The 26,543-nt window shown below is 38.1% G+C and overlaps 1 protein-coding gene across 1 annotated transcript in view; it reads left to right on the plus strand.

Annotated features, from left to right (window-relative positions):
- LOC128738116 (dipeptidyl peptidase 4) overlaps positions 1-26,543 on the plus strand; it is a gene marked incomplete at its 5' end in the record, with an annotated part of 707,787 nt that overhangs the window by 278,418 nt on the left and 402,826 nt on the right. The window contains one exon of the mRNA XM_053832982.1: positions 9,254-9,442. Within this exon, the coding sequence (XP_053688957.1) occupies positions 9,254-9,442 (189 nt within the window). The remainder of the gene's footprint in view (positions 1-9,253; positions 9,443-26,543) is intronic.

The raw sequence follows: 26,543 nt of genomic DNA on the forward strand, positions 1-26,543 counted from the left end.
ATGTGGGCGAGATCCACTGTGCCCCCTTTCCTGTTAGCATACGACAACCGAAGTTGCGTACCCCAGCCGGCACCTCGTGGAGGTAGGAATAGGAGTTAATGAACAGAGCTTATGGAATGCACATGTCGGCATAATACTTTGGGAAATTGGTTGTGGGGTCGGAATAAACAATTATGCCAACTTTGATTAAAATCGCTGATGGTCGGATCCAATTTTTCCGATTTTTGTGTACGTTTGAGATGAAATGACTCCCATTTTATTACAGCTTTATTGTAGCTGATGAAGGTGCCTTTGACGATCTCCTCGATGTTCCTATGTCTTGCAAGAAAGTTCTAGGAAGAGAAAAACCTCTCTTCTCAACTTACTTGCAAAGGACTCAATATACCCCAAACGAAATAGAAAATTTAAGGGGAAACCGAAAGTGGCTCAAAGATGGCTGGATAAATGGCTACCATTCGAAACATGTATTGTTTTGCGCCTTAAAAATGCATCTGTATTGGCAGAGCACGCTTTCGCCACGTAATCAGTGCTTCCAGTGCTGTTATAATTTCCTAAACTTGTAATTCAATTTATCGATCTGCTATGTATCAATAAACGCTCAGCAAAACATAATTGCTAATGGAAAGTATATTTAACTGTTCATATCGATCATTACGTGTTCATAAAAGCGACCAATGTATAATTTGGAATTAGTTCATAGATATTTGGTTGCGCACATATTTCGTTGAACTAGCGATTTCCGAAAAAGCAGCAACACAGTATCAAACTTTCGTCACATCAATGAGCTTTTAAAGAGCTTTCAACTTTCCCCGCATCGATGAGCTTAGAGTGAAATAAACAAACAAAACGCAAATGCAGGAATCAAAAACGCAATCCGATGCAAGCGGATTAATTAAACATCCTAGTGATCCTACGCATTATTCAGTTGCTGCTGTTAATTTTGATTGGTATCAGGTATCAGCATCTTTGGCTCGAGCAGCACGTTCCTCACAATCATGTGGAAGATTTGTGCCTTGCCCATCTTGCCCGTGTCATCATTTACCTGATGAGGACGGGAAGGAAAACAGGAGGAATAGGAAGGGGTGGATGAGGAATTTGGACAAACACAAACATATATATACCGAGAGATTTTTGTACCCCCGAGGGGATACTGCAATCCTTGGTAGTTAACTTATCAAAAGTACACCCACTGGGGGGTATACTCATGATAAATAAGAGCTTATAGCTCAATACCGCTTTCGGTAAGGAACATCAAAATGTCTCGTAATTTTAGTTTCCTAAAATCCGATTCATTTAAGACGTAGGATCCAAAGATCCTATGACGCAATTGTGCTACTGCAGGACAGTTGCAAATTACGTGATATGGTGTACCGTAGTCGGATTCACATAAATTACAATGAAACGATTCAGCTCGCTGAATCGTAGCCATATGATAATTTAGTCTGCAGTGACCAGTCAGTGATCTGACAAGAATACTGCAATTTACCTTTGAGTGTTGCAAAAGAAATTTCGCAACCTTCTCACAAGGCTTAACAATGAAACTTTTCGTTTGACGACAAGTTTCAAGATTTTCCCAATAACGTACATGTTCAGATGAAAACCAAGATCGAATCTTTTGTTTTATCCAACATGCCGCAATTGGTAAAGCAGGTTCCGGTCCGAAAACCGACTTTCCTGCTCCAGATCTTGCTAGTTCATCAGCCCATTCATTTCCGGTTATACCAGAATGGCCAGGAACCCAAACCAGATGAACGGCATTTAGAATGCTTAGTTCTTCTAATTGGGTGTGGCAGGCGATGACTGTTTTAGATTTAGAATTAGCCGCACAAAGGGCTTTTATAGCGGCTTGACTGTCAGAACAGAAGTAGATAATCTTGCCTATCAGTTCTTTCTGAAGTGCAAACTGAGCTCCGCACATAATTGCAAAGATTTCAGCTTGAAAAACGGTGCAGTAACTACCCAACGAATAGGATTCCTCCAATTCCAGCTCACGGCAGTAAACACCAGCACCCGCGCGACCTTCGTACAAGGAACCATCGGTATAACAGACCACATAGTCGGAAATTTTCCTTTCCATGTAGCCTGACATCCAATCCTCTCTAGGAGGAAAGTCACTTGAGAAAGTCCTATACGGGAAAGTACGCATGAGCGTTACATCGCTAGGAGCAAGGGCAAACTTGTCCTCAGCAACAATTTGCGACCACAGTCGAGTATGACCAGTGGAACCGTCCACAGACTGCCAAAGGCCAATCGCGTGTAGTCGATAAGCACATATTAGTGCCTCTTGCTTCAGGTGGAAGTGTAGAGGTTTAATATTGAAAATAGCTTCTAGGGCGGCAGTAGGAGTTGTAGTAAATGCACCAGACATTGCCATTAAACACATCCTTTGAAGATGGTTTAGCTTTGTCTGGACAGTCACAACTTCCCCTCTCTGTCACCATACAAGACAACCATACGCCAGTATTGGTCTGACAACGACCGTGTATAACCAGTGTATGTATTTGGGTTTAAGCCCCCAAGAGTTGCCAATTGCTCGTCTACATTGCCCAAAGGCCATGCACGCTGTTTTAATTCGGAAATCAATATTTGTAGACCAGTCAAGCTTGGAGTTGAGAATCAACCCCACGTACTTCACTTCGTTCACAACATCAACATCCGAATCGTAAAAGCGCAGAGCGCGAGCTCCATTGGTATTTCTACGTCTTGAAAATAAGACGATAGATGTTTTGCTCGGATTTACCGAAAGTGCAGTTTCTCGGCACCACGTTTCTACGACACGTAGTGCCTGCTGCATTAAGTCAAATAATGTGCTTATGCACTTTCCAACTACTAGGATGAGATAGTCATCCGCAAAACCATATGACGGATAGCCTAGACCATTGAGTTTCCTCAATAGGCCGTCCGCCACAAGGTTCCATAAAAGAGGCGAGAGAACGCCACCTTGTGGACATCCACAAACACTTTGCTTCCAAATGCTTGCTTGCCGTAAGGACGAAAAAAGCAATCGGTTACTAAGCATTTGTTCTATCCACTTTATGATTATTGAAGGCACATTATGATAACGAGCAGCCTCCAAAATGGAAGCGAAAGATACGTTATCAAACGCGCCTTCAATATCCAAAAAAGTTCCTAAGCAAGATTCCTTTTGTGAAAAAGCAACCTCAATTTTATCCACCACATCATGTAATAAAGTGGTTGTAGATTTGCCACTTTGATAAGCATGTTGTGCTGAATGAAGAGGAACTTCTACTAAGCTTGTTTCGCGGATGTGGTGATCAACAATCCGCTCAAGTGATTTAAGCAAGAAAGACGTTAGACTGATTGGTCTAAAACTTTTGGCTTGCTCGTATGTCGCGCGTCCACCTTTAGGAATAAACTTAATGGTTATTTCACGCCATTGAGTTGGGATGTACCCAATAGCAATACTACACACAAACATCCTTCTCAGAATGTGTTTGAAGTACTTGAATCCTTTTTGCAGTAGAATAGGGTATATTCCATCTGTTCCAGGAGATTTGTATGGAGAGAAGCTGTTCACGGCCCACTCAATCGCTTCAGTTGTGACAAGTCTCCGAGCAAAAGCCCATGAGTCTAAGCCACCTAAAACGATGTCTGGATCGTTTCGAACTTCAGGTTCCACACAGCCCGGAAAGTGACTATAAAAGAGACATTCCAGGATTTCATTGTCATTCGAACAGTATTCACCGTTCGAACTTCGAATGTTATTAACCTGATAATCTTTCGATTTTGACAGTATTTTATTAAGTCGACTTGCCTCGCCGAAACTGGAAACGTTGCTACAGAACCTGTGCCAGCTCGTGCGTGCTGAAGATCGTAAAGCCTTTGCATAGGCTTTCCGGGCCTGCTTGAAAGGCTCCACGCCATCCCTCCGACGTCTATTCCAGGCTCTCCTGCATCGTTTCTTTAGTTCCGCGAGATGAGAGTTCCACCATGGTGTTCCTCTAGTCGTTTTAATAGTTTTTAGTGGGCAAGCTACTTCAAAAGCTTCCGCAATAAAAGATGTTGTGACATCTACAGCCACATCCAAGTCGATCGATGACTCAATCGTTGGTTCGAATCCTTGAAATTTCGTCGCCAGTTCCTCTTCAAAGAGTTCCCAGTCAGAAAATCTCGGATTGCGAAATGTTGCAGCGTTCAAGGAGACACCCAAATGATCAAAATATATAAAGCAATGATCAGATATTGGTGTCTCATTTGAAACATGCCATTGTGCCAACTCATGACTGATCCTGTTAGAGCAGAGTGTTATATCTAACACTTCCTCTCTACCAGCTCGTATGAAAGTTGGACAATTGCCAATGTTGAGTATTCCAAGGTTGGTACCACTCAAATATTCCATCAAATCAGAGCCTCTCAGATTGATATCCGAGCTGCCCCAAATGATGTGATGGGCATTGGCATCACTGCCTACAATGAGCGGAAGCCCACTAGATTGGCAGTATCTCACCACATTTCTGAAATCGTCGCTGGGAGACGGTTCATCGTGTGGTAAGTATGCAGAACAGTAGACATAGCGCCTATGGACATCATCCACGACGAGTTCTACTGTGACTGCACAAATATCTCGAGTAGTCAACTCAGAGATAAGGCATGCACTAATTGACCTATGCAACAATATGCATGCCCTGGGCATCAAACGAGGATTTGTCATACCAGTTTTGCTGAAAACAGCAAAGTTCTGGTTTCCAATATCTGTCGAATGAAAGTACCCCTTGCGAAAATATGGCTCCTGGACCAATGCGATGGTGACAGAGCCATTAAAAAGTTTTTCGCATAAATACAAATTTGCTGCCCGTTTGTGTTGAAGATTTATTTGTGCGACTCTAACTATTTGACTAGCGGAGTATATGCACAAACAATCTCCAACACAGATCAGACAGCAAATTGTAAGCGAAGCCAATTAAGTTGGCCAGAACGCACTTGGCGTAAAACCCATAAGGGAAATTGGGCAGGACTACTATGCTGTTCCCACGAAACGCAAGGGACAACAAAGATCGACCGTACCAGAGCCCCGCATGGCACAGTAGGGGCAAGATGCCCAAAGCACTCCGTTCGCGACTGGCATGTTTTCACCCCTCCAGCCATTCAGTCATCGGCACGGAGATAGACCTTGACTTAGGGGCACCTGATTTGCCGACTCCCGGCAGGATCAGGTCCCGTGGCTCAATTTTTGCCCAAACGTACAATTCGGCACCAACCGCCAAAGGGCGTAAGTGCAGATTGTGTAAAACAGACCGATTAAGAGTCTCTCTCTCTCTCTCTCTCTGTGCTAAGCCAGCTGAGAAAATAACTCTCTCCCGGTGTGCTCACACCCCGCAGCCGCGCCCTCCGAAAATCCTGCGCCGAACTGCACGATTAGGTAGCCGGAAACCACACGGCGAGTGTTCCACCTTCTCTGTCTGCATACGACAACCAAAGTTGCGTACCACCAGGTGCGCAACTTTGGCTACCGTACCCCAGCCGGCACCTCGTGGAGGTAGAGATAGGAGTTAGAAAACAGAGGTGATATATTTGCACATGTTCACTCATTTGCCAGCCTTTTAATTATAGGGCCAGCGGATTAATTAAACATCCTAGTGATCCTACGCATTATTCAGTTGCTGCTGTTAATTTTGATTGAATCGGAATGCCTTGATAACGAAAACAAACCCTTTTTCGGGATGTTTGTAGTCAGTGCGGTTGGCTGCGGATCAGCTGTTTATGTTTGCAAGCTCCGCTATTTGACATATATTACCAATACTGATACAATATTCAAATAATCGTTTAGGTTTTTAACGAACACATGAGATGTACAGTACAGTGTTTGTCGCACTAACACAATAACGTTAGCCACTTTCGGTTCCGTCTTAAGAAAAAAAAACTTACCTACAGTTAGTTTTGGGTAAAGGTAGCGCATAGTACCAAATTTCGAATTTTTTTTAAAAAAGTTTTTTAAATTGTGATATTCTGTGATATTTTTGCAGCAAAAACGAATGCTAGCACCATTTAAAAAAGTGACCGTTAATGCTCAACTCAAAAGAGCCACCAGACGAAAAACGATAATTTTCAATTCTTGAGAAAGATTTAATACAAATCGAAACGTCGGAAGTAGAAGAAAAACGTTCGTTTTTTATCAGCAATTTGACTGCAAAGCTGAAAAACAAAACTTTGTAAAAAACTTACTTATGTGTCTTTGTCCGCCGGTCCGACAGAACAAAGGGATGAAATCAAACACCGTCACTGCCGACGCACTATGGGGCAGAACCCGAAAAAGCTCGGACAAAACCTCAAAATTTTTATTTGAGATATTCTATCAAACTTAATATTCTACGTATAGTAGACACATAATCTATAAGAAATATACATAAAATGTTTTAATAAGTAGTTTTTCAATAGGCATTAAAGAAGGTGAAACACAGTGTAAAAAATTTTTGGGAAAAGAAAAAATAAATATCATTTAATCTTTTAGTATCTGGCTACCATGCTGCTTAAAATTCTATACTTTTAAAGGACAATTACTTTTAAAGGGGATTATAAACTAATAGTTTAGGTGATATTAAGACAGATTTTTTACTAGTAGGCTTTGTTTTGACGAAGGGTTTTAGAACAAAATATTTGTTATTTTTGTCAATTTTCAATAGCGTGTAGAAAAAGATTTCCACAGATTTCCGCTCTGACACTACCATAAAATCAACATTCAGGCTGTTAACTAGTAACAAGCAAAAAATTAGCTGCTACTAGTTGCGATGTTCGGAGATATTCAAGTTTTTCGAATGCATGTTTTCCGACATTTTAGACTACAAATTAGTAAATGCGCGCGCCAGTGCGAAGTTCATTCCTGCTGTACGTTAAAAAGTCATGCTTGTGTATGTAAGACATAGCATTATTATCGTTATGAGATACATCGGAGTCGATAAGGGGAATTCAGAACATTGTAAAGGCGACTACTTAACAGCTTTTTCCCAATTAGCTCTGTTTCAAGTCAAGTTGGCAGTAGAATATGTTCGATTGGGCTTTCAGCTCGATTCAACTAGCCTCCATTTTGTTTATTTAGAGTCGAACATGTTGATACGTGTTTGCAGGATAAACCACCCCGTAGGCAGGCAACCATGTTTTCGCTGCCAACATCTCGTGTGTGCGAAAATGAGATACCATGTCAGCACTGCGTTTCACTCAACTGCCAGCAGTCTGATTTGGGCCCGCTGTCAAATTTTGAGCCCCGAACATGCTGTCGCTGACGTTCACTGCAGCTCGATATAGAGATGTCAATGGGGTGGGATAAACAGATTGCTATACTCTGTCAGTTACTCGTTATTTTTTGTGCCTTCTGCCAGGATTTGGCTCAGGCCGATGACAGCCTATCTCGCCACTCATATCCTTTTGCTGCGTATGGCCAAACTAATGAATTAAAAAAATTACATGAATGCACTAAAGCAGATAGTAGGGTAAGTTAACCTATATAGTAAACCCTCTACCTGTAATGGACACTCGCATAAAATTTCGGTATTTATTAGCTTATACTTCTTATTTCTGAGGATATATAACATGAAACAGACCGTACTAAACATAACACACATTTGAGTTGATAAAATTTTAGCTGCATTTCATTATTAATGCTTTAAAATTGGCGTTTTCAACAAGTGTGTCCATTATAAACAATGCAAAAAATGTTGCCATTACCGGACTCTCTCCATGCAAAATACACTAAAATTCCTATAATGGACCCGGTCGTTATTCTATTGTAAACCGCAAGGGTCCATAAAAGGAAAATGGACATTCCAATCTGTTTTAAAAAATCTGTAAAATATAGATTTGCATCAGAAATTGATATATTTAGGCTTATTCGAAAGTTACTAATATTGTAAGTGCCATTGGTTGGGTGTTTAGTGTAACGAGTTCAAAATAATGTATAGAAAGGTCCACAAATGGTTGATTTACCCTATACCAGAATAATAATACTAAATTACTCTTGATATACAGATTGTGATAATTTGTATATGAGGTCGTCAGACTACCAATTTCGACTACTTAAAAAATGTGTTTGAGTATTTAAAATATTTATAACTTGATTCCCGTAAGTCCTACAATTTTGGTATGTTCAGTAACTTTACGTAACTTTACAGGACAAACAACTTTTCTGAAGACACAATATTTCTAAAGTCATTATTTAAAAAGTTAGATCTCAACGCCATCTATAGGAATAAAAATACAACTGCTTAAAATTTACAGAAAGATGCGCAATTTTATTACAAACAATGTTGCTGAAGACAATAAAGCTTTACGAAGCATATGAAAGAAGTTATGAGGTTTTGTCCGAGCGCCGGATCAATCTGCCCCACTGTGCGACGGTTACCCACTATGGCTCAGGATCCAATCAGGAAGCCTTCTGTTACTATAGCGCGTTGATGATTCTTATGCAATCCTTACTGTAAGCGCCCTCAGGTTCGTTCGACACGATTAATCAGGAAGCCTTCTGTTATTGTAGCGCCTTGGTGAATCTTATGAAATCCTCACTGTCTGAAGTAGAAGTAAAACAACAGTAAGCGCCCTCAGATCCATAACGTTCGAGAGGGCTAATCAAGAAGCCTTCTGTTACTATAGCGCCGTGGTGTGTCTTATGAAACCCTCACTGTAAGCGCCCCCAGACTCATAACCTTTGCAAGGAGATAAGACCAATAAGGAAATATTCTGTTACCCTAGCACCTTGGTAATTCTAAAGAAATTCTTAATGAACACGCCTTGCGTTGATTTGTGATCTAACAACTGTTAGCGCCCTCAAAACTCATGTCGTTCGACTAGAGGCAAGACCAATCAGGAAGCATTGGGCAATGTTGGGCAGTACCAACCATGCAAAATTGTGGTAGTTAGAGGCATAAAAAAACGGAGTTTGCGAGAACTGGATAGTCGCCGACTACCAGCGACTACCCTCTATCACACCTCTGATTTATATGCTGAAAACCTGAGAGAGGAGCCAGTTGGGATTGTTTTTGTGCATCGAGCTATCGGGTGAAACCGGGTAAGAACTATCACTGTGAACCGGGCTAGCTTGATTGAAGTATTCATTTGCGATGAAATTTCAAATTCCTCGTAAACCCGATCATGCTAAACATTGCTTCTCGATATGGAACTATATGGCAATGAATCTCAGTTTTCCTGCTTGCCGTCTGAAAAAGAGGCGATTTCTGGTGTCGTCACCCTATTATCTTTACTTTCGGCTGGCAGCTTGTATAAAATTCTCTCATTTCTTTAACAGCATCATTCTGAAAGGGCACCAGAAAACGAATGGCTGGATATATTACCTCATCCTATTTTTGCCCCTGATGGCGACAGCTTTTTAATACTGGCAGGTGTTCAGGAAACTGGCACAGAACATTTCACTCATATTAAGCATGTAACAATAACGCAACAACGAATAGCTGTGATATCACATGGGCGCTATGAGGTAAGTACCAACAAATTAGCTACAATTTTTTCTCAATACATAGGATAAGCCGCACAAATAAACATACCATTCACAACATTCAAAATATAAAAGTGAGTGATTTAGTTAAAATAATAGGTGGCATTTCCACCCACCACCACAACCAAGTTGTGCTTGGCCATTCTCCTAATTTCGTTTTGACGTAGGACTACGTCTACTATACTGGGTATCAGCATCTTTGGCTCGAGCAGCACGTTCCTCTGGGCACTGGGTAGCACTTTGTGAAAACGAAAGTTGAAGTGTAACGTTTGAATGAAAGATTTCAAATGATAATAACTACTAAACTACTGAACGAAACTGAACGATTTATATTTCGTTGGATAGATAAAATGACCAGTAATTTTATGGAGGTTGTAAGAGGGGGGGTCCTATAAAAATGAAACATAAATTTCCTCAAAATCAAGAACTAATCAAGCAAATGGAACCAAATTTGGCATGTGGAAGTTTTAGAAAGCAGAATTTTTTTCTATGGTATGCTGAGACCCCTTCCTCTTCTAAGAGGGGGGGGGGTCTCCCATATAAATGAAATACAAATTTCCTCATAACTCGAGAACTAATCACCAAATTTGGCAGGTGGAGATTTTTGGAGGCATGAATTTATTTTATGATGATTTGACACCCCTCACCCCTGTGCACAGTGCACAGTGGTCCAAACAGCGAAATACGTGATCGTTTGATATTGCGCCGAAATGTGAAGTTTTTCGCATATATTGTCTTTAGAAACATTTCTTTGTATAACAAGCCCCTTCTTGTGAGAAAAATCTTTGAGTGATTAATTCCCTTAAAAGTGAGATACAAAATTTATTTTCTCGTATATTCGAGATACAGGTTTAGTACTTTCGGTAAAGTTGTAGCAAATATCAATACAAACAACTTTGTCAAAGACGCCATACTTGTATCTCTTCAAGGAAATTGTCTATGAAGCGTTATTCATGGACAGACCCTTCAAAACAGTTTTTAAACCCTGAGTTATTCTGGTCAACTTTTACGTGTTCATAGTGTTCTAGAAAGTTGTTTATCTTACTAAAATCAACGTTTTTGTAGAACATTACTATACGTGATTTTCTGAAGTTTCGGAGATATTGAGCATTTTTGATGAAAAAAAGTACTACTTTGAGCTTAACTATTTCCCAAGGTGGCAAATGGTGGCAGATCAAACAACTCGTACTTAAAAGTACAACAAAAAGATGTGTTGCTTATTTTATTTTTTGTTTGAGTAAAGTTAATTGTTAACTGCTTGTCAATTCGTGTTTTCTAATTAAATAGACTAAAAAGTCAATCTGAGAAAATTCGGTCTTCTGTGACTGTTGTTGAAATTCGGCCATTTGGATTTCGGTCATTCGTGATTCGACCATTTGTGTTTCGGCCATTTGGTACCAGCCCATTATGAGTGGGATCTTATGAAAAGACATCAATCGAAGGTATTGAACAAAATAGACTGAAATTCGTTATTTGGATGCTTTTCTGTTATTAATTGTGTCAAATTCATTTTCGACTCGAAAATAGGCGAAAAAATTGCTGGTAACTCAACTTGTTAGAAAGAGATTGTCAACATAAACAAAATGGCGTTTATTGCATCCGAAGTACATTTTAATTGTTCGATAAACATGGCTGTGAAGGGGAACTATAACTTTTGAGGATACAAACAGATACAGTCAATTGATACTTGATTTTAAAGGTTTTTTGTTGTACTTTTAAGTAGGAGTTGTTTGGTCTGCCACCATTTGCCACCTTGAGAAATATTTAAGCTCAAAGTAGTACTATTTTTCATCAAAAATGCTCAAAATCTCCGAAACTGCAGAAAATCGCTTATAATAATGTTCTACAAAAACGTTGATTTTAGCAAGATAAACAACTTTCTAGAACACTATGAACGCGTAAAAGTTGACCAGAATAAGTCAGGGTTTAAAAACTGTTTTAAAGGGTTTGTCCATGAATAACGCTTCATAGATACTTTCCATGAAGAGACACAAGTATAGTGTCTTTGACAAAGTTGTTTGCATTGATATTTACTACAACTTTGCCGAAAGTACCAAACCTGTATCTCGAATGTACATGAAAATAAATTTCTTATCTCACTTTTAAGGAAATTAATCACCCAAAGATTTCTCTCATAAGAAAGGGCTTGTTATACAAAGAAAGACAATATATGCGAAAAACTTCTCGTTTTGGCGCAATATCACACGATCACGTATTTCGCTGATTGGACCACTGTGCAGTGGGGCGACTCCATACAAATGCTGGCCAAGCAAAAAAATCTCTTTAAATACAGGATAATATGTGGTTCTTAAGTAGTTTTGGGGTGCTGAGCCCGAATATCAGGTTTATTTTGCATTAGAACGTATATTTTTGGTGTTAAGGAGAATTTTCAACTATTTTTCATGTATTTTTTAAGTATAATGACATATAAGAAATAACCCAAGTAACATTTTTCTTATATAATAGCTTATTAAACTGTTGTACAGCTGATTCACGTGGAACAAGTGCTTGATAAGCTATTGTACAACAAAAATGTTACTTGGGAAGGGTCATTTGGAAAACTATTGCAAATGGATTTTTACAGGATAAAACATTATATAAAACAATACAAAACAAGTATAAGCTTTAATAAACAACACAAAATCACATTTAAGTTAATATTAATCAAAAATCAAAACTTTTCCCCTTATTAATTTTCTTAATCTTCTTTATTTCCATCTTTTTCTTCTTCTTATTCTTCTTCTTCTTGGTCTACTTCTTCTTCTGAAGAATCACTCGTTTCACATTTCGTCTTCAATAGTAATATAGCGTTCTCAGAAAGATTTTTCAGATTACATTTTTCCGTTTCGAAGAAGCTATAAACTTTATCCGGAGAAATAAGAAGACGAATAATTTTATCACGATTTGTATTTTCACACTCATTTTTGCATGTAAAATATTCTCTTGTATTTTTATCACTATCATAACGCAATAGCCTTTATTTTTGTTGGGGTCAATCCCGGTGTAATGGTTAGAATTCACGCCTCTCACACCGAGGACCTAGGTTTAATTCCCAACCCCGCAGAAGTCACGAAAGACCCAAGCTGTTAATGTGACTATAATTGAACAAAAAAAAACTTATTTTTGTGTTTCTTCTGTCATTCGTCCTATTAGCAATATAGTTGTCTAGGTTCATTTATGACCGCGAATCAAATTCTTTGCGGTGGGCCCATTATATCAGGAGTACACCCTGATATAAAGTTTTGTGGCATGGAAACAATAAGTTTCGAATTTTTCTGAAATAATATGTTCAAGAACATGCTATGCGAAAATTTTTCAACCTTTTAATAATTTTCAAAACTATACCCGTGATTTCAGAACTAATATCATGATTGGCAAAAGATCATCGAGCTGTATTTCCGTCATTACTATTGCCGTATCCTCCAGATTTTCTCCAACCTCTAAAATCTAGTTAATATGCAATTTGGACCATGCATTCAAAGCAGCTTATCCAACCATGTAAAGGAGGTATCTCATAATTGAGATATCCTACGTTTACTCTGAGTGTTTGCATTTTGTCTATATTATTGAATTCTGTAATAGTAGTCTTACAAGCTTAACATCTGTACTATGCGCTACTCTGCGCTAAATGAGACTATATCCATTTGAAAGCTCATATTTTACGCTAACTTTTACCGGTAGTGTCAATAGTGGCGAATCTTGGCTTCAAAACTTTTAAGCGTGTTTTATGCAAAAATAAGGTACTTTTTTAATGAAAATTAAAATTGTGGCATACTATGATAAAATTACTGCATACTCAATAAATGGGATTTATTTAGCACTATTTTTTGAAGAACTTTTCCTCACACATCGTTGAACTCCGAGCTACCATGAGACCTCTAGCATATTTTGAAATATTGCATTATTTTTCAAAAAAACGCTAAAACATGCTGAGATAGCATACTTTGAAGATTAATAGAAAATTCAAATTTTGTTATATTGATCTAAAATTTTGGATTTGAACACTTCAATAGTATAGAATCACAGGAAAAATATAACAGAGAGTCGAAATGAACTTCCATTTTTTGGCTGCTGGCTAGCGATTCCCCAATTGGCCTTGCCAGCGTTGAAAGAGATTTCGTAGGCTGCTCGCACTTACAGGAAATCTCGTGCTGAACTGTCAACGCGTGAGTGTTGACAAAAGCAAAAATACTTCACTTTCTTTTTTTCTCACGCAAAACCCTGAGCAATATCAGCAACGCTGGCAAGGCCAATGTGCTGTGGTAGGAGGATAAGGACTCTCATACAAATAAACAGAAATGTTTGCGTATGTGCCATATTTTCTGCTATGAGACAAGTGGTAAGCAGTGAAAGTAAACTAGTAAAATTTTCTCGGAACAAGAGACTATGAATCGACGTCGCTAACTTACTTGCCTGTTGCCATTCATGTCGAGACCCTTTTAAAGGCCACAAGCGAGTTAAAGTAATATTATTGAAACATGTCAAGCTACGCATAATCATTTTTGATACAGTAATCTGTGGGCTGATCATTCATTACTATTTCAACCTTTATAATGCACACAAGTGATTTTTAAAAGAAATTTCTATGTCTCAATGGTTGCAGGCGTTGTAGTTATGAACCGCCGTCCACGTCTTTCCAAAGCCACCATTGATTGCATTCAATGAAGAATTGCATCTGAAAATTTCGCTCTTCTCTTTTAAACATTCAGTTGAACAATGGCACTGACAGATTCTTATAAACATATATATGCCAGAAATACAGTTTACATTAGTCTTTGATATAATAATCTGATATAGTCCTACGTCACCCTTTCGTACAGCCCTTAGGGCTGTATACCTTGTAGTTTTTTTGACGCAGGACCACGTCTTTGTTTACTATACTGGGACTGGGTACAATGCTGCATCAAAATCCGGACGGTACCAATATCCGGACACCTTCACTAATTTATCCGTATTAAGTAAGAATATATATAATTTATTATGTGTAGTTATGTGGATTACTTTTTAAATGTATCTAAGATCGTTTAAACATAATCGGTGATTAAGTAGGCTGCGCGAAATAACTTAAATAAATCCAAACGTAACGTACTTGCCAAACGGTGTCTTTTTCCTGCGAGTTATTTCAGATTACTAAAAAGTAATGCTTTCACGATTTAAGGTTTTGGGAACTTATTATTACAAAGAAACCAACTTTTTAGGCTCAGTATTAACAAAGAAGGTTAGTTTTAATTAATTGAGACGGTTTCATTCATTAATGTGTTGAAATAAAGTGTATTTTTATAAATAATTACGCTGTCCGGATTTGAAACCATTTTTTTAAATCCGGACATGTTGGACAATTGATGGTAACTACCTAATGTTTTTCTTAGAAAATGCGAAAGGACTTGTTGAACCAGGCAGAAGGTGTGGTAAGAGAAGGAGTCTCGATCCATGGAACCGTCAAAATATTTGGAAATCCAAAATACTTTGAGGTATTTAATGTAGAGCTTTCGTTCTTTGGTTAGGTAAGTGGGTCAGTGTAGCACTTGACTAAAATCGTACCATTAATGACGCCAAAGTGGCATTAAAAGTAAAAGATGGTATAAAGAGATGATTTTTTAATACTACATTTTACAAGTGATAAGTTGTGTACTTATAGGCATACATTTGTTAGACAAAATACGAAAAAGTTTTGCCTGTCCGGAAACCGATTCAAAAGTGTCCGGATATTGATTCACTGAGATGTGAGGTGTCCGGAATTATGAACAAGACAAGCCTGTTTATTTCTCTTATTTAAATGTATTTTATTGAGTTTTTATTATAAAATTGACGTGTTATTGCAAAATTAAGCTTGATATTTGATTATGGTACAAAGCAATTACTAGAATGTTGCGAAATTATTGTTTACGGAGCATATTAAACATAAGACCTGCTTAAGTGTCCGGATATTGATGCAGCATGGTAGCACTTTGTGAAAACGAAAATAGAAGTGTAACGTTTGAATGAAAGATTTTAAATGCTAATAACTACTAAACTACTGAACGAAACTGAACAATTTATATGTCGTTGGATAGATAAAATGATTAGAAATTTTATGAAGGAGTTAAGAGAACAATTTTACGGAGAGTTACGCTCTATACAGTGTATAGAGGGGGGGGGGGACTCTATACACATGAAACACAAATTTCCTCAAAACTCGAGAACTAATCAAGCAAATTGAGTCAAATTTGGGATGTGCGAGTTTTAGAAGGTAAGATTTTTCCTATGGTGTACTGAGATCCCTTACCCTTCTAAGAGGGGGAGCTTCCATACAAATGAAATACAAATTTCTTCAATACTCTATAGCTAATCAAGCGAATGGAACCAAATTTGGCATGTGGGGGTTTTTGACGGTATGTATTTTACGGCCATTTTGTATGAAGTCATTTGGCTGTACTGTATGGCACAATGGTGCTTGACATTACACATTAGCATAATCGTAAGTAAATACTTGGCAAAATAAAAAGTGCTATAAATCATCAAAAATCAAAAATTTTATTGCATTTCATAGATGATTCAGGTCGAAACCCACCGGCAGATGCGTCGGTCCTTCCCACAGAAATCGATTGTATAACATTCCGCCGAAGACCATATCGTGGAGAGCCATTTAGCGGAAGACCATTTCGTGGAAAGTACAATTTCGCGAAAAATATCACAACGCCGAAAACTCTTTCGCGGAAAACCGTTTGGTGGAAAATATTATTGTGCGGAAAACCATTTGTCGGAGAAAAATGTGCTGCAAAAATCCATGCAGAAAATGTCCAAGATGCTGCTAATGTTTTAAAGATAATTCAGGGCGAGACGGCTGCTGGCCGCAAATGTTGACGGCGACCCGCAGGACCTTCACAGAAATCACATCTCTCTAGGTTTATTCGTTTTCTTAAGTCTACTGACCTCTATTTAGCCCTCCTTAGTCCTCGCATTGAATTATCCTTAAAAGTGACAAGGTCCTTTTTTGGCTTGTTACACTCAACAAGCGGTGTTTACAAATTACTTATTATAATTTTAATGTTATTTGTCACCAATAATGAACATTTAAATTTATATCAATGCAATATCGTAACGAATTTTCGTTTCGTTATTATACTGTCAGATTTCAATCACTTGACTGATTTTCAAGCTCGGTAATTTTTGAATTTTTGATTTTGGTTAAGCGAGATATAAATTATGCTTATCATAAGATATGAGACCTTTTACCATATTAGTAGCAAACGTTTCCTAGATGATTCAGGGCGAGCCGGCCGTAGGCAACGGCGAGTGTTCGCCGGTGACCCGCCGTCGGAAGCGCCGGCCACTGCGGGGGGGCAGCCCCCCCGCAGAAATCACATCTGTCTAGGTCTATTTGTTTTCCTAGGTCTACTGACCTCTAGTTAGTTTTCCCTAGTCCTCGCATCGATTTTACTATTGTAAAATATAAAGCGGCGAAGCCGCTTTTTGCGGCTTTCAAACTGATTTTAGGCGGTGTTATTTTGTTTCAGCATTTAGATTAGAGAAGGACTAGTTTTGCAGTGCGTTCGCAATAACTCCTCTTATCAGTATATTAACTCTATAAGAAGCATCATCGGGATAATAGAAAATTGAGCACAAAGGATCGGGTGTCCTGAGAATAGTCCTAGTCTTAAGTAGAATGGTTTAGATTCTACTAAGATTCACTCATCAAAGTAGATTCTGCAACCTTGCGATTACGGATCCACTAAGGTTACATTCGAGCTAGTCTCTTTCGGGCAAATGTTATAGAATCGTTATTTAAATCTCACTTTAATAACTTAACTTTGCGTACTAAGCACTGTGCTCAAACAATACAATTTATACATACACTAATTCATCGCTTTATCAACTTCACTATTCGATCACATTAGCATGTAACAAACGTTCGGTAATTTCTATGTATTACGAGAAAATAATTTTGTAGCATATCAAACTAATGTTTTTGTTACATAGTTTACAGGTAACGTCTTAATGTATCAATGTTACCATCTTTCTTTTTAAATGTTATGTTAAATTTCAATAACTTTATAACATTACAATGTTATTTCTGTATCACATAACAGTTCTCCGCCAGATGGTACGGCAAAACCGCTTTCTTTTCCTTAAAACAAATCAATTGAACCTCTGCAAACCAAACGTAGATCGACTTGCTCCTAGGATAACTCAATCGAAGATTTTTCGCTAGGTTTTATGCGAATAAACGCCGGCTTATTAAAACAATATTTATTTGGACATCGAGCCGACTGTATATACCATGCACATAGATAATTCCGATCAGTTCCTAATTCCGATCACTCAACCAACCAATCACCACTCCAGTCAACTTCTCTCCACTCCACCAACTACTCAACTAAAGTAGCCGTTTTTTAAAAGATTGGATTAAAATCTATAGTACAAGCTTTGAAAATAAGGATTCTCATTAACTATGGCTCTTGATGCATTCTTCTAAAAATTGACTACTTTAGTTGAAGTAGAGTAGAGTGGTAGGAATAAGGAGGCGATCGGAATTACTTACATCCGTTCACGGTAGCTATGGTTAATTATTTTGTCCTTCTTTCAAACACGAGAAGTTGCTCCAAGGAATACTGTTCTTTTGATTTTTGGCCTTCAAAATTTTATACGGCAGACTTTACAGCAGTTTTTACAGCCAGTACAAATTTAGCATTGTATATATAACTAGCATTGTATCTAAACAATAGTCCTATTTTCTGCTACACAATCGGATGTGTGGACAGTCTTAAAACAATATCGTTCAGTAGAACAATGCGCTTGCTGATTTCATCGAGGTATTGTTAAGAGATGCTGATAAATGAAATCTACGATTAGTTTTCACTCAAGTGTTCATGAGTATAGTTGAGTTTAGCGAACAAAAATGGAAAACATCAAAGTTGAAATTGTAAAATCGACACGTGGGATGGATATGTTATCTGTAGCCGGATACATCCGGATACACGACGCTGGTCTAACAAGCCAGTCGTCTTATGTTCGAATCTCGGCTAGGCGGTGCTTGCTAGTTAGAGTCAGTAGGATTGTTGCACTGGCCCCGTAAATTTCCTGTACTCTAACAGCCGGCTGCGAAGTCTGTCGATAAAGAAGGGTAATGTCTAAAGACGGTATAAACCCATGGCTTTGCTTTTTTAGCCGGATACATATTCCATTGCAACCGTAAAGAGGTAGGTAATTAAAAAATTAATTGAGATAAAAATATCATTAAGCTTCTTGTATCTTTATATTGTATGGATTACAGATTGACAAAAATATTTTCTATTGGGAGTGTCGCGTTCGGTGTCATTCTGCAGGTACCGAGGAAAAATGTCCAGCAAGGGCAAGGTCAACAATCGTAAACGGGAAGCACAAAGTAGGGTAAGGTGGTGCAGAATGCACCGCTTAAGCAAAACATCATTTTGCAGAGCAACGGCGTGTTTGTTCCACGTATTTCAACTTCTAGAAGACTTTGCGATCTTTTTTACACTTACTCCTGGTGAAATTTCCTAACAAAAACCAGTATTTTTTGTTATTTTTGACGATTTTTGGCAAGAGTCGAAATCATTACGTGAGGCAGAACGCCAAAGCCCGTGGACAAAACGCTCCAAGTTTGCCCAGCTAGGCGTTAAACGCAACCAAAAAATTTACTATTCAATCGCGTGTTGGATAAACTCCTAAAACTAGGCTGCCGAAATGGCGAAATCGTTCGTTATAGCGTTTGTTGCAAACGCTTGTTTGCTGGGACATAATGGGTTCATATCTCAACATAATTGGCAATAAAATTTAATCATCTACTTTTCTCCAACTGATGTGTGATGAAATATTGTAAGTTAAACAATGTACAATTAGGTTTAAGGCAAATTCTAAGTCCTATACAATACATAATATTGCTACATTTTTAATAAATAATCCGAAACAAAAGATGTACTGCAAATTAAAAATATTTTATAACTGTTCGATCCCGCTGTGATGCATTCTGCCCCTGTTTTGTATTTTGAAGTATTTTGCAATATATGTGAAAAATATGCATAGTTAATGCCGTTTTTGTGATGAATCATCGAGTATGACAGTATATCAATTAGATAGACATAATAAAACATTATGAAATAGACAAATAAATACATTATGAAATTTGCATACCGACTAGTGGCAAAAGCCTAAGAGAAAACCGTGATTTCTTACATGTGGAATGAGATCGCGGATAATCGTTTGATTTTATTGGATGTGGCTATGTTTGATGCTTTTACATGCTACATAATTATGAATTAGCGTGTTTTACACCAAAATAAAATGCGCATTCATAATTTTACCAAATAGTTTCCGCGTTTTTATGCAATTAATAGCATGGGCCACTCCCAGCACCCCCACGGTGCGTTCTGGACAGTCCTACCCTACTCGGTATATCAGAACACAATCACGAGCCCAATCTATTATTAGCAGCCAAGTGATGAAATTTCGGCATAATTTAAAAAGGAGAGCGGAATCGGATGCTGGATGCGTCGCAAAAGCTGTTCAGGAGACGTTGGTACAATATACCTAGGGTGACCATATTGGCCAGACTAAAAATCAGGACACTTCTTCCTAATGACAATCATTTGACAAATTAGCTCTCGATAGCCACTGCAAACTTTTTTTTTTCAGTATAATATTTATATAAATATAGAATGATTATGGAATATACAATAACCCTAATAATAATACATAACCCTTGGCAAAAAAATCAGAGGGGTTGTGTACAAGACACGACCGCATATATAGGTGACGCAGGACTACGTAAGTCTCTTTGTAGTGATAGTGGCATGTATTCATGCTTGTAATCATTCGAGTCTTCATGTATACATGCTATATGCAACATATATACATGCTACATGCGTTGTATGTAACATTTTCAAAGTAGTAACATTGCATACGTTCAATTCTCAAAAGATTGTGCATTTGAAAACAATTTAACAAAATCAAGAACACAAACTATTGCTTTCCTGCTACCTTACTGAAATTAAAGATTGTTTTTATTATCCATGGTTTCCCACGTTGAAGGGATTTTACTAATTCAATCCTATTTTATCAACAGCACATCTTTCCACTACACTTCTAATGAAACGGCAAGCATGCGTATTCATACAGAGTCGTATTATAACCGAACACTACAGCTGTAGCACATTTTTCACACACAGATTCACAAAGATATCAAGTTCGCCGAGGTTTAATCGTCTCGCAGTAAAGAATTTGCGATCTGTTGGGACAACGTACTTGTGTCATTTTTTCTGGCACACTTCCCTAACACTTGATGTCTGTGTTGGACTGGACTGAATACTGTTGGACTAGGTTTAATCGCGTTCGTAAGAAATCTGTTGGTACGAGGGGGCTTTGTCACTCTTTCTGGCATACTTCCCAAGCAAGGACATCAAAATGGTCTAGGTTTAACCGCGGTGTTAAGAAATCTTGTTGGAATGAGGAAACTGTCATTTGTTTTGGCTTACTTCCCAAGCACAGATATCAAATTGGTATAGGTTTAGATCATCGTAAAGAATCTTCCAACCAATCACGAAGTGAGAGTTCTGGTAAAACATAGGTTCATTATTTTCAATTTTTCAATAGTTCAACATCAAGAATCCATACTTTTCTTCATTTGGGTCAATTCTTAGAAGATTTTCCGATCGATAGGTGTAAGAATATTGAAAATCGATCGGAAAACCGCTGAGCTGTTAGCGCTCAAAACCTTTCATTTTTCGTGACGCTCGCATTTTTCGATTTTTTGGAATGACACCCTCTCTCAAAACTTGCCGTAAGACGTAGTCCTACGTCAAAAAAACTACAGCTATGCGCTGATGTAGCTCCTCAACCCTGCAGAAAATATCTGTCAAATCTATATACTGGGATTCGAGTGACTATATATAGAGCGGCGACAATGTCAAAATTGGAATGATAATTATCTATCAGTGTCATTCCAATCGATCAGACGACCAATCCAACGCGTACACACTTAATCGGTTCGGTAAAATTTTACCGAAATCTAAACAGCAGAACGTTCGGTAAAATTTTTATAGCACCAAACATTATTAATGATCTGTAAACGTCGATTGGCACCATCGAAATTTTTACTGAACGTTCAGCTGTTTAGATTTCGGTAAAATTTTACCGAATTAGGTGCTTTTTGTTAAGTGTGTATGCAGGAAATAGAAAGAAAATACGCATTGCATACTTTTGGAATGACATGTTGCCACTCTGTATACAGTCACTCTAACTGGAATGAGTTCGCCACCCCACCCTTATACAATTGGCTCTGCTGGCGTTTTGAACTTTCGAAGGATTCACAATCTCGTTCACAATCAGGTAGATGGTATGATCTTTTTTCGGCTCACCACGTATGAATGGTGTGAATGCGCACTCTAATTTATGAAAAATAAATGTTTCGTTCTTTTGCAGTCCCGCAAACTGCGATTCATGCTTTACATATGAGAAAAACCCTAGGAAAAACTGTATTTTTTACGTGAGAAACAAAAGAAAGTTAGGTCATCACATCACACACGCAAACAGTTTGAAGGAGATTTCCTTATAAGTACGAGCAACCCACGAAATTTCTATTAATGCTGTCAACGCCAATATTTGCAGAGGTCAGCAGACTTAATGTTCCTATAAATATACACATACGAAGATGTTGGAGGAAACTGTTGGTGATCAGGTTCAGACGACATGCTCGATTGCTCGCGAATCAAATTGGCAGGCGCTTAGCTTCAATGACCCGGCCAACATTATTTGGATTCGAGCCTCCTTTAGTCTACGTGAAAACTATGATAAAATGGATCAAATAAATAAAATGAATATTTTGCATTGTGCAGATTGTTTGAATTTCCCGACCACATAATGTTGTAAATCCTCCGATTATTATCGAGGGAGATGTTCTACGGTCAATACACAGCTTAAGAGACTTGGTAAAATTTTAATGCTTGTTCTGTAAACTGGCATCGAATGCGAAATCTATCGAATAAAGTTTGATTTTGAAAGTTCGTCAAATATTTCAAGCAAGGAATCTTATTTTCTCAATATTTAAATTGCAAATTAAACTTTTTATGCAATTGCGCTTTTTATTGCAGTTAAACCTGTTTTTATAAACCACGTTTATAAATTGAGTTTTCTCTTTTAACGATCATATTTCGATGATTCACTCACCTCACGCAACAAGCTTTCGTTTTCTGGTCGTAGCAAATACTTGCGGAAGTCTCGACAAGACCACTGTTTCATATTAAATTTAATATTTATTAGGTCACGAACTGTACTTATTTCCAATCTATTCCGCTCATCCGTCCACTGCGCTTTTATTAGTGAGAAAACTCTTTCACAGTTAGCGTTTTGGCCGGGAATCGCAAAAAAGAATTGCGCAACTTTTAAAATTTCCGAATATGCCTCAAAGTCAATGTTCGCATTGAAAAATTCCAAAATTTTTTCACTGCACGTTTTACCAATAAAACATTGGTCTTTTTGATTTTGTTTTTCATTAATGAATCGGACCAAATTCATTGCCTGATCGAATAATTTAGTGTCGTCGAAAGTAAGACCTTTACTCTGTAGGTATTCAACTGAATTTTCAATGGAACCCGGTGTCAACGGCCGCTTCTGTTGAAAATCAAACCATTCAAATACCTGTTATTAAAATATGCTTTATAATATTGAGAATACGCAAAATTAATAGTCTAATATTTACCCGGAATTCTGCTAGAGAAGCTGTCCACTTGATTAAATAATCATATGTCTCTTCGTAAACTTCCAAGACGCGGCGAATAAAATCATCACACTCTTTATTTTTTCCATTGGTTCGTAGTTTAGACAGATGTTTTTTTGCAACTAGTGGCAAAAAAGTCTCTGAAATTCTGTCGCGTACTGCTTGAGTAACACAGTCGATGATCTTAACAATTTCTACTAGGCTATTGCTTTCTTTTTCTAGTTTTTTCACGCTATCGTAGAAGACCGACATTAACAAATGTACGAAAATAATATAGCATTCACCGAAGTCATGCTCGAAAAATGATTGCAAAACTACTGGCGGCTTCGGCGTCGATAAAAAATAGGGTTTTAACGCAGGATAGAGTTGAATGATTCGCTGCACCACGGGCAATAAACTCAACCACCTAGTTTTGCTATGCTTAAGCAGTTCTCTAAAACTAATATCTACGAATTCGCAAAAGTTTTTGAGCTCCTCTGTTCGGACGGTAGAAATAGAAAAGTATTGATACATTTTAAATGCCAAAACATCAATATCAAAAAGCCCGAATCTACCAAGGCCGTGCTGCACGCTATTGTGAAGAATGTGTGCCGAGCAACCTACGCCTAATATCTCTGAACCAATGTTTACTTTTAGAAATGTATGTATGTTTTCTTCACCGCGACGATGCAGATTATCGAAATTAGTATTTGTATTATCTGCAACAAAAGCTATCACTTTATCTTCGATCCCGTGTTTTTCCAAAATTTTTTGGATCCATGTTCCAATAGTTTTTGCTGTTTCGTTTGGTTTTTCTTCCAGGTTCAGCATTTTAACCTGAATACCATTCTTCGTGAGGTCAAAAAATTGAACCATCAAAGGAAACATTTTGTGATGTCCATGATTGCTTCCATCGGTACTTTTGCTTATAAAACGCGCTCTCTGTAAATCTGCATCAATAATGCGCAGTGATATAATGCTGCGAATGATAGCCTCTGTTTTCGTTCTGGCACATGAAATTTTCTTGGCGATATTGGAGTCATCGATTATGTCACAAAGCAATGCCAAATTGCAATCCTGGGACCGGAAACTTTGATGATGCATGACAACATGAAATGCTAGAGTTGCCTCGGCAGCACATATTTTCAATTCCAGTGGCGTAAATTTCTGTATCACAAAATTGTCCATCGATCGTGATGTTGAAGCTGCTTGCATATTTAGCTTGTGCTTTTTGCTCTGTACATGATGCTCTAAGTCAGATCCTCCTAAAAATAAAGAATTAATAAGCTTTTTGAAGTAATCATAGCATGGTCACGAAATAATACATACCGCCATTAGCAACCGAAACGTTAATATCACAAATATTGCAGTGCGCTCGTGTTAAATTCTTCGCGTCGATTGCAAAACATGGGTATTTTTTCCTCAGTTTTTCCGAAAAGTAGCTCTTTCTTTTAGGCATGACTTTTGGTTACTTTCACTAATATTATAAATAAGTAACAATTATTCATATAAAAGACCGAGTGTAACGAATGCCAACTAGGTTCTTTAACCACTACATAATTTCGAATGCTAGATTTTATTTCGATTTACGATTCAGCTAATTTCACCAACGACCAAGCAAAATGAGCAGCTGCACACATGACAACGGTGACAAGTATTTCCTTGTTTCATTCTCTCACGCAAAAGATATCAGCTACACGTTTACAAATGGAATGACAGTTCACTGCTGGATTCTATTGATTTTATACGTTAGAACGGACGAAACAATCATTTTTGGCGAACTCGACAACCTATACGAATGAGTATAGTTGACTTGGTGCTGCCCGTGCTGCCACTTTCAAAATTTTATTCTATTCGCGTTGACGGCAGTAAAAGAGTTTTCGTTGGCTGCTCGCACTCGCAGAAAACCTTATTCCGTATTCGCTACGACGGAGCCGAAAAAGATTTTAAGACCTGTTCGCACTTCTTGAAATCGCTTTTCGAAATATCAATGCGTGCGTGAAACCAAAAGCAAAAATATTTTTCTCCCTCTTTTAACACTTTCTTCTTTTTTTCTCACGCAAAAATCTCAACAATATCAGCAACTTCATCATTGGCATTGCCAGCGTTGCTGATATTGTTCAGGGTTTTGCGTGAGAAAAAAGAAAGAGAAGTATTTTTGCTTTTGTCAACACTCACGCGTTGACATTCGGCACGAGATTTCCTGTAAGTGCGAGCAGCCTACGAAATCTCTTTCAACGCTGGCAAGGCCAATTGAGCAAGATTAGGAATGTGTTAAAGAATCAGACGAGAGACAGAGATATTTTGCATGAATTTTCTGTGACGTTCATATACGGAGGGTTCTACGAGAATACAAGAGATGCCATATAACGAAGATATTGTCTTTGCTTCTCCCTTTTTCTTTCGCTTTCGTTTTTGCGGTTTTTGCAAGCTCAATCAAATTTGCCTATCGTCACCTGTGGCCTTGCCAGCGTTGCTGATATTGTTCATGGTTTTGCGTGAGAAAAAAAGAAAGGGAAGTATTTTTGCTTTTGTCAACACTCACGCGTTGACAGTTCGGCATTAAATTTCCTGTAAGTGCGAGCAGCCTTACGAAATTTCTTTCACTGCTGGCATCGCCAGCATAAATAAGAGCAAGGAGATCTGTCGGATCTTTCTACACGTTAAGCCACAGATATGTAAAAACCAACCAAACTGTTCTATTTCGCTTACACCAGAGTAAATACGAACATAATAATAATTATACGATAATACGATAATTATACGATAATTATAATAAAACATAATACGAAACCAGGACTATCAAAATATTTGTATTTTAGTTCGTTGAACAAAGCAGGATTTTAATTCTAAAATCAGGATTTTGTACTGAAAATCAGAATACCAGGATAACGTACTCGAAAACAGGACATGTCCTGGTAAATCAGGACGTGTGGTCACCCTAAATATACCACGCAGGTTCAGAGCCACATGTCAGAAGGAGCTCGCCGTAAAGTCGTGGAACGAGTCCGTTCCAAGGCAAAGCCTGCTTTGGGCCCAGAAAGCCTGGATAAGTTCGTTATTCAAAACGAATTTCAAACCGACGACACAGGAGACAGACTACTGATAGGAGATGTGATGGAAAACAATGAAAGAGCCATTATTTTTGGAACGAATGATAATATCAGACGTCTTGGACAAGCGAAATATTGGGTTGCGGATGGTACGTTTGCGACCGTACCGCCCTTGTTTCGACAACTCGTGACAGTGCATGGCAGCATCGCTCCTTCTCATCAACAAACAGTTCCACTAGTGTTTATATTGATGTCAAATAAAACGGAATCACTGTACCGAAAAGTATGGCAATAAATCCAAGAAGCAGCAGGTATGTTTTAGTAATTGAACATTACTAAA

This window comes from Sabethes cyaneus, chromosome 2 (genome assembly GCF_943734655.1).
Source record: "Sabethes cyaneus chromosome 2, idSabCyanKW18_F2, whole genome shotgun sequence".
Classification (NCBI taxonomy): domain Eukaryota; kingdom Metazoa; phylum Arthropoda; class Insecta; order Diptera; family Culicidae; genus Sabethes; species Sabethes cyaneus.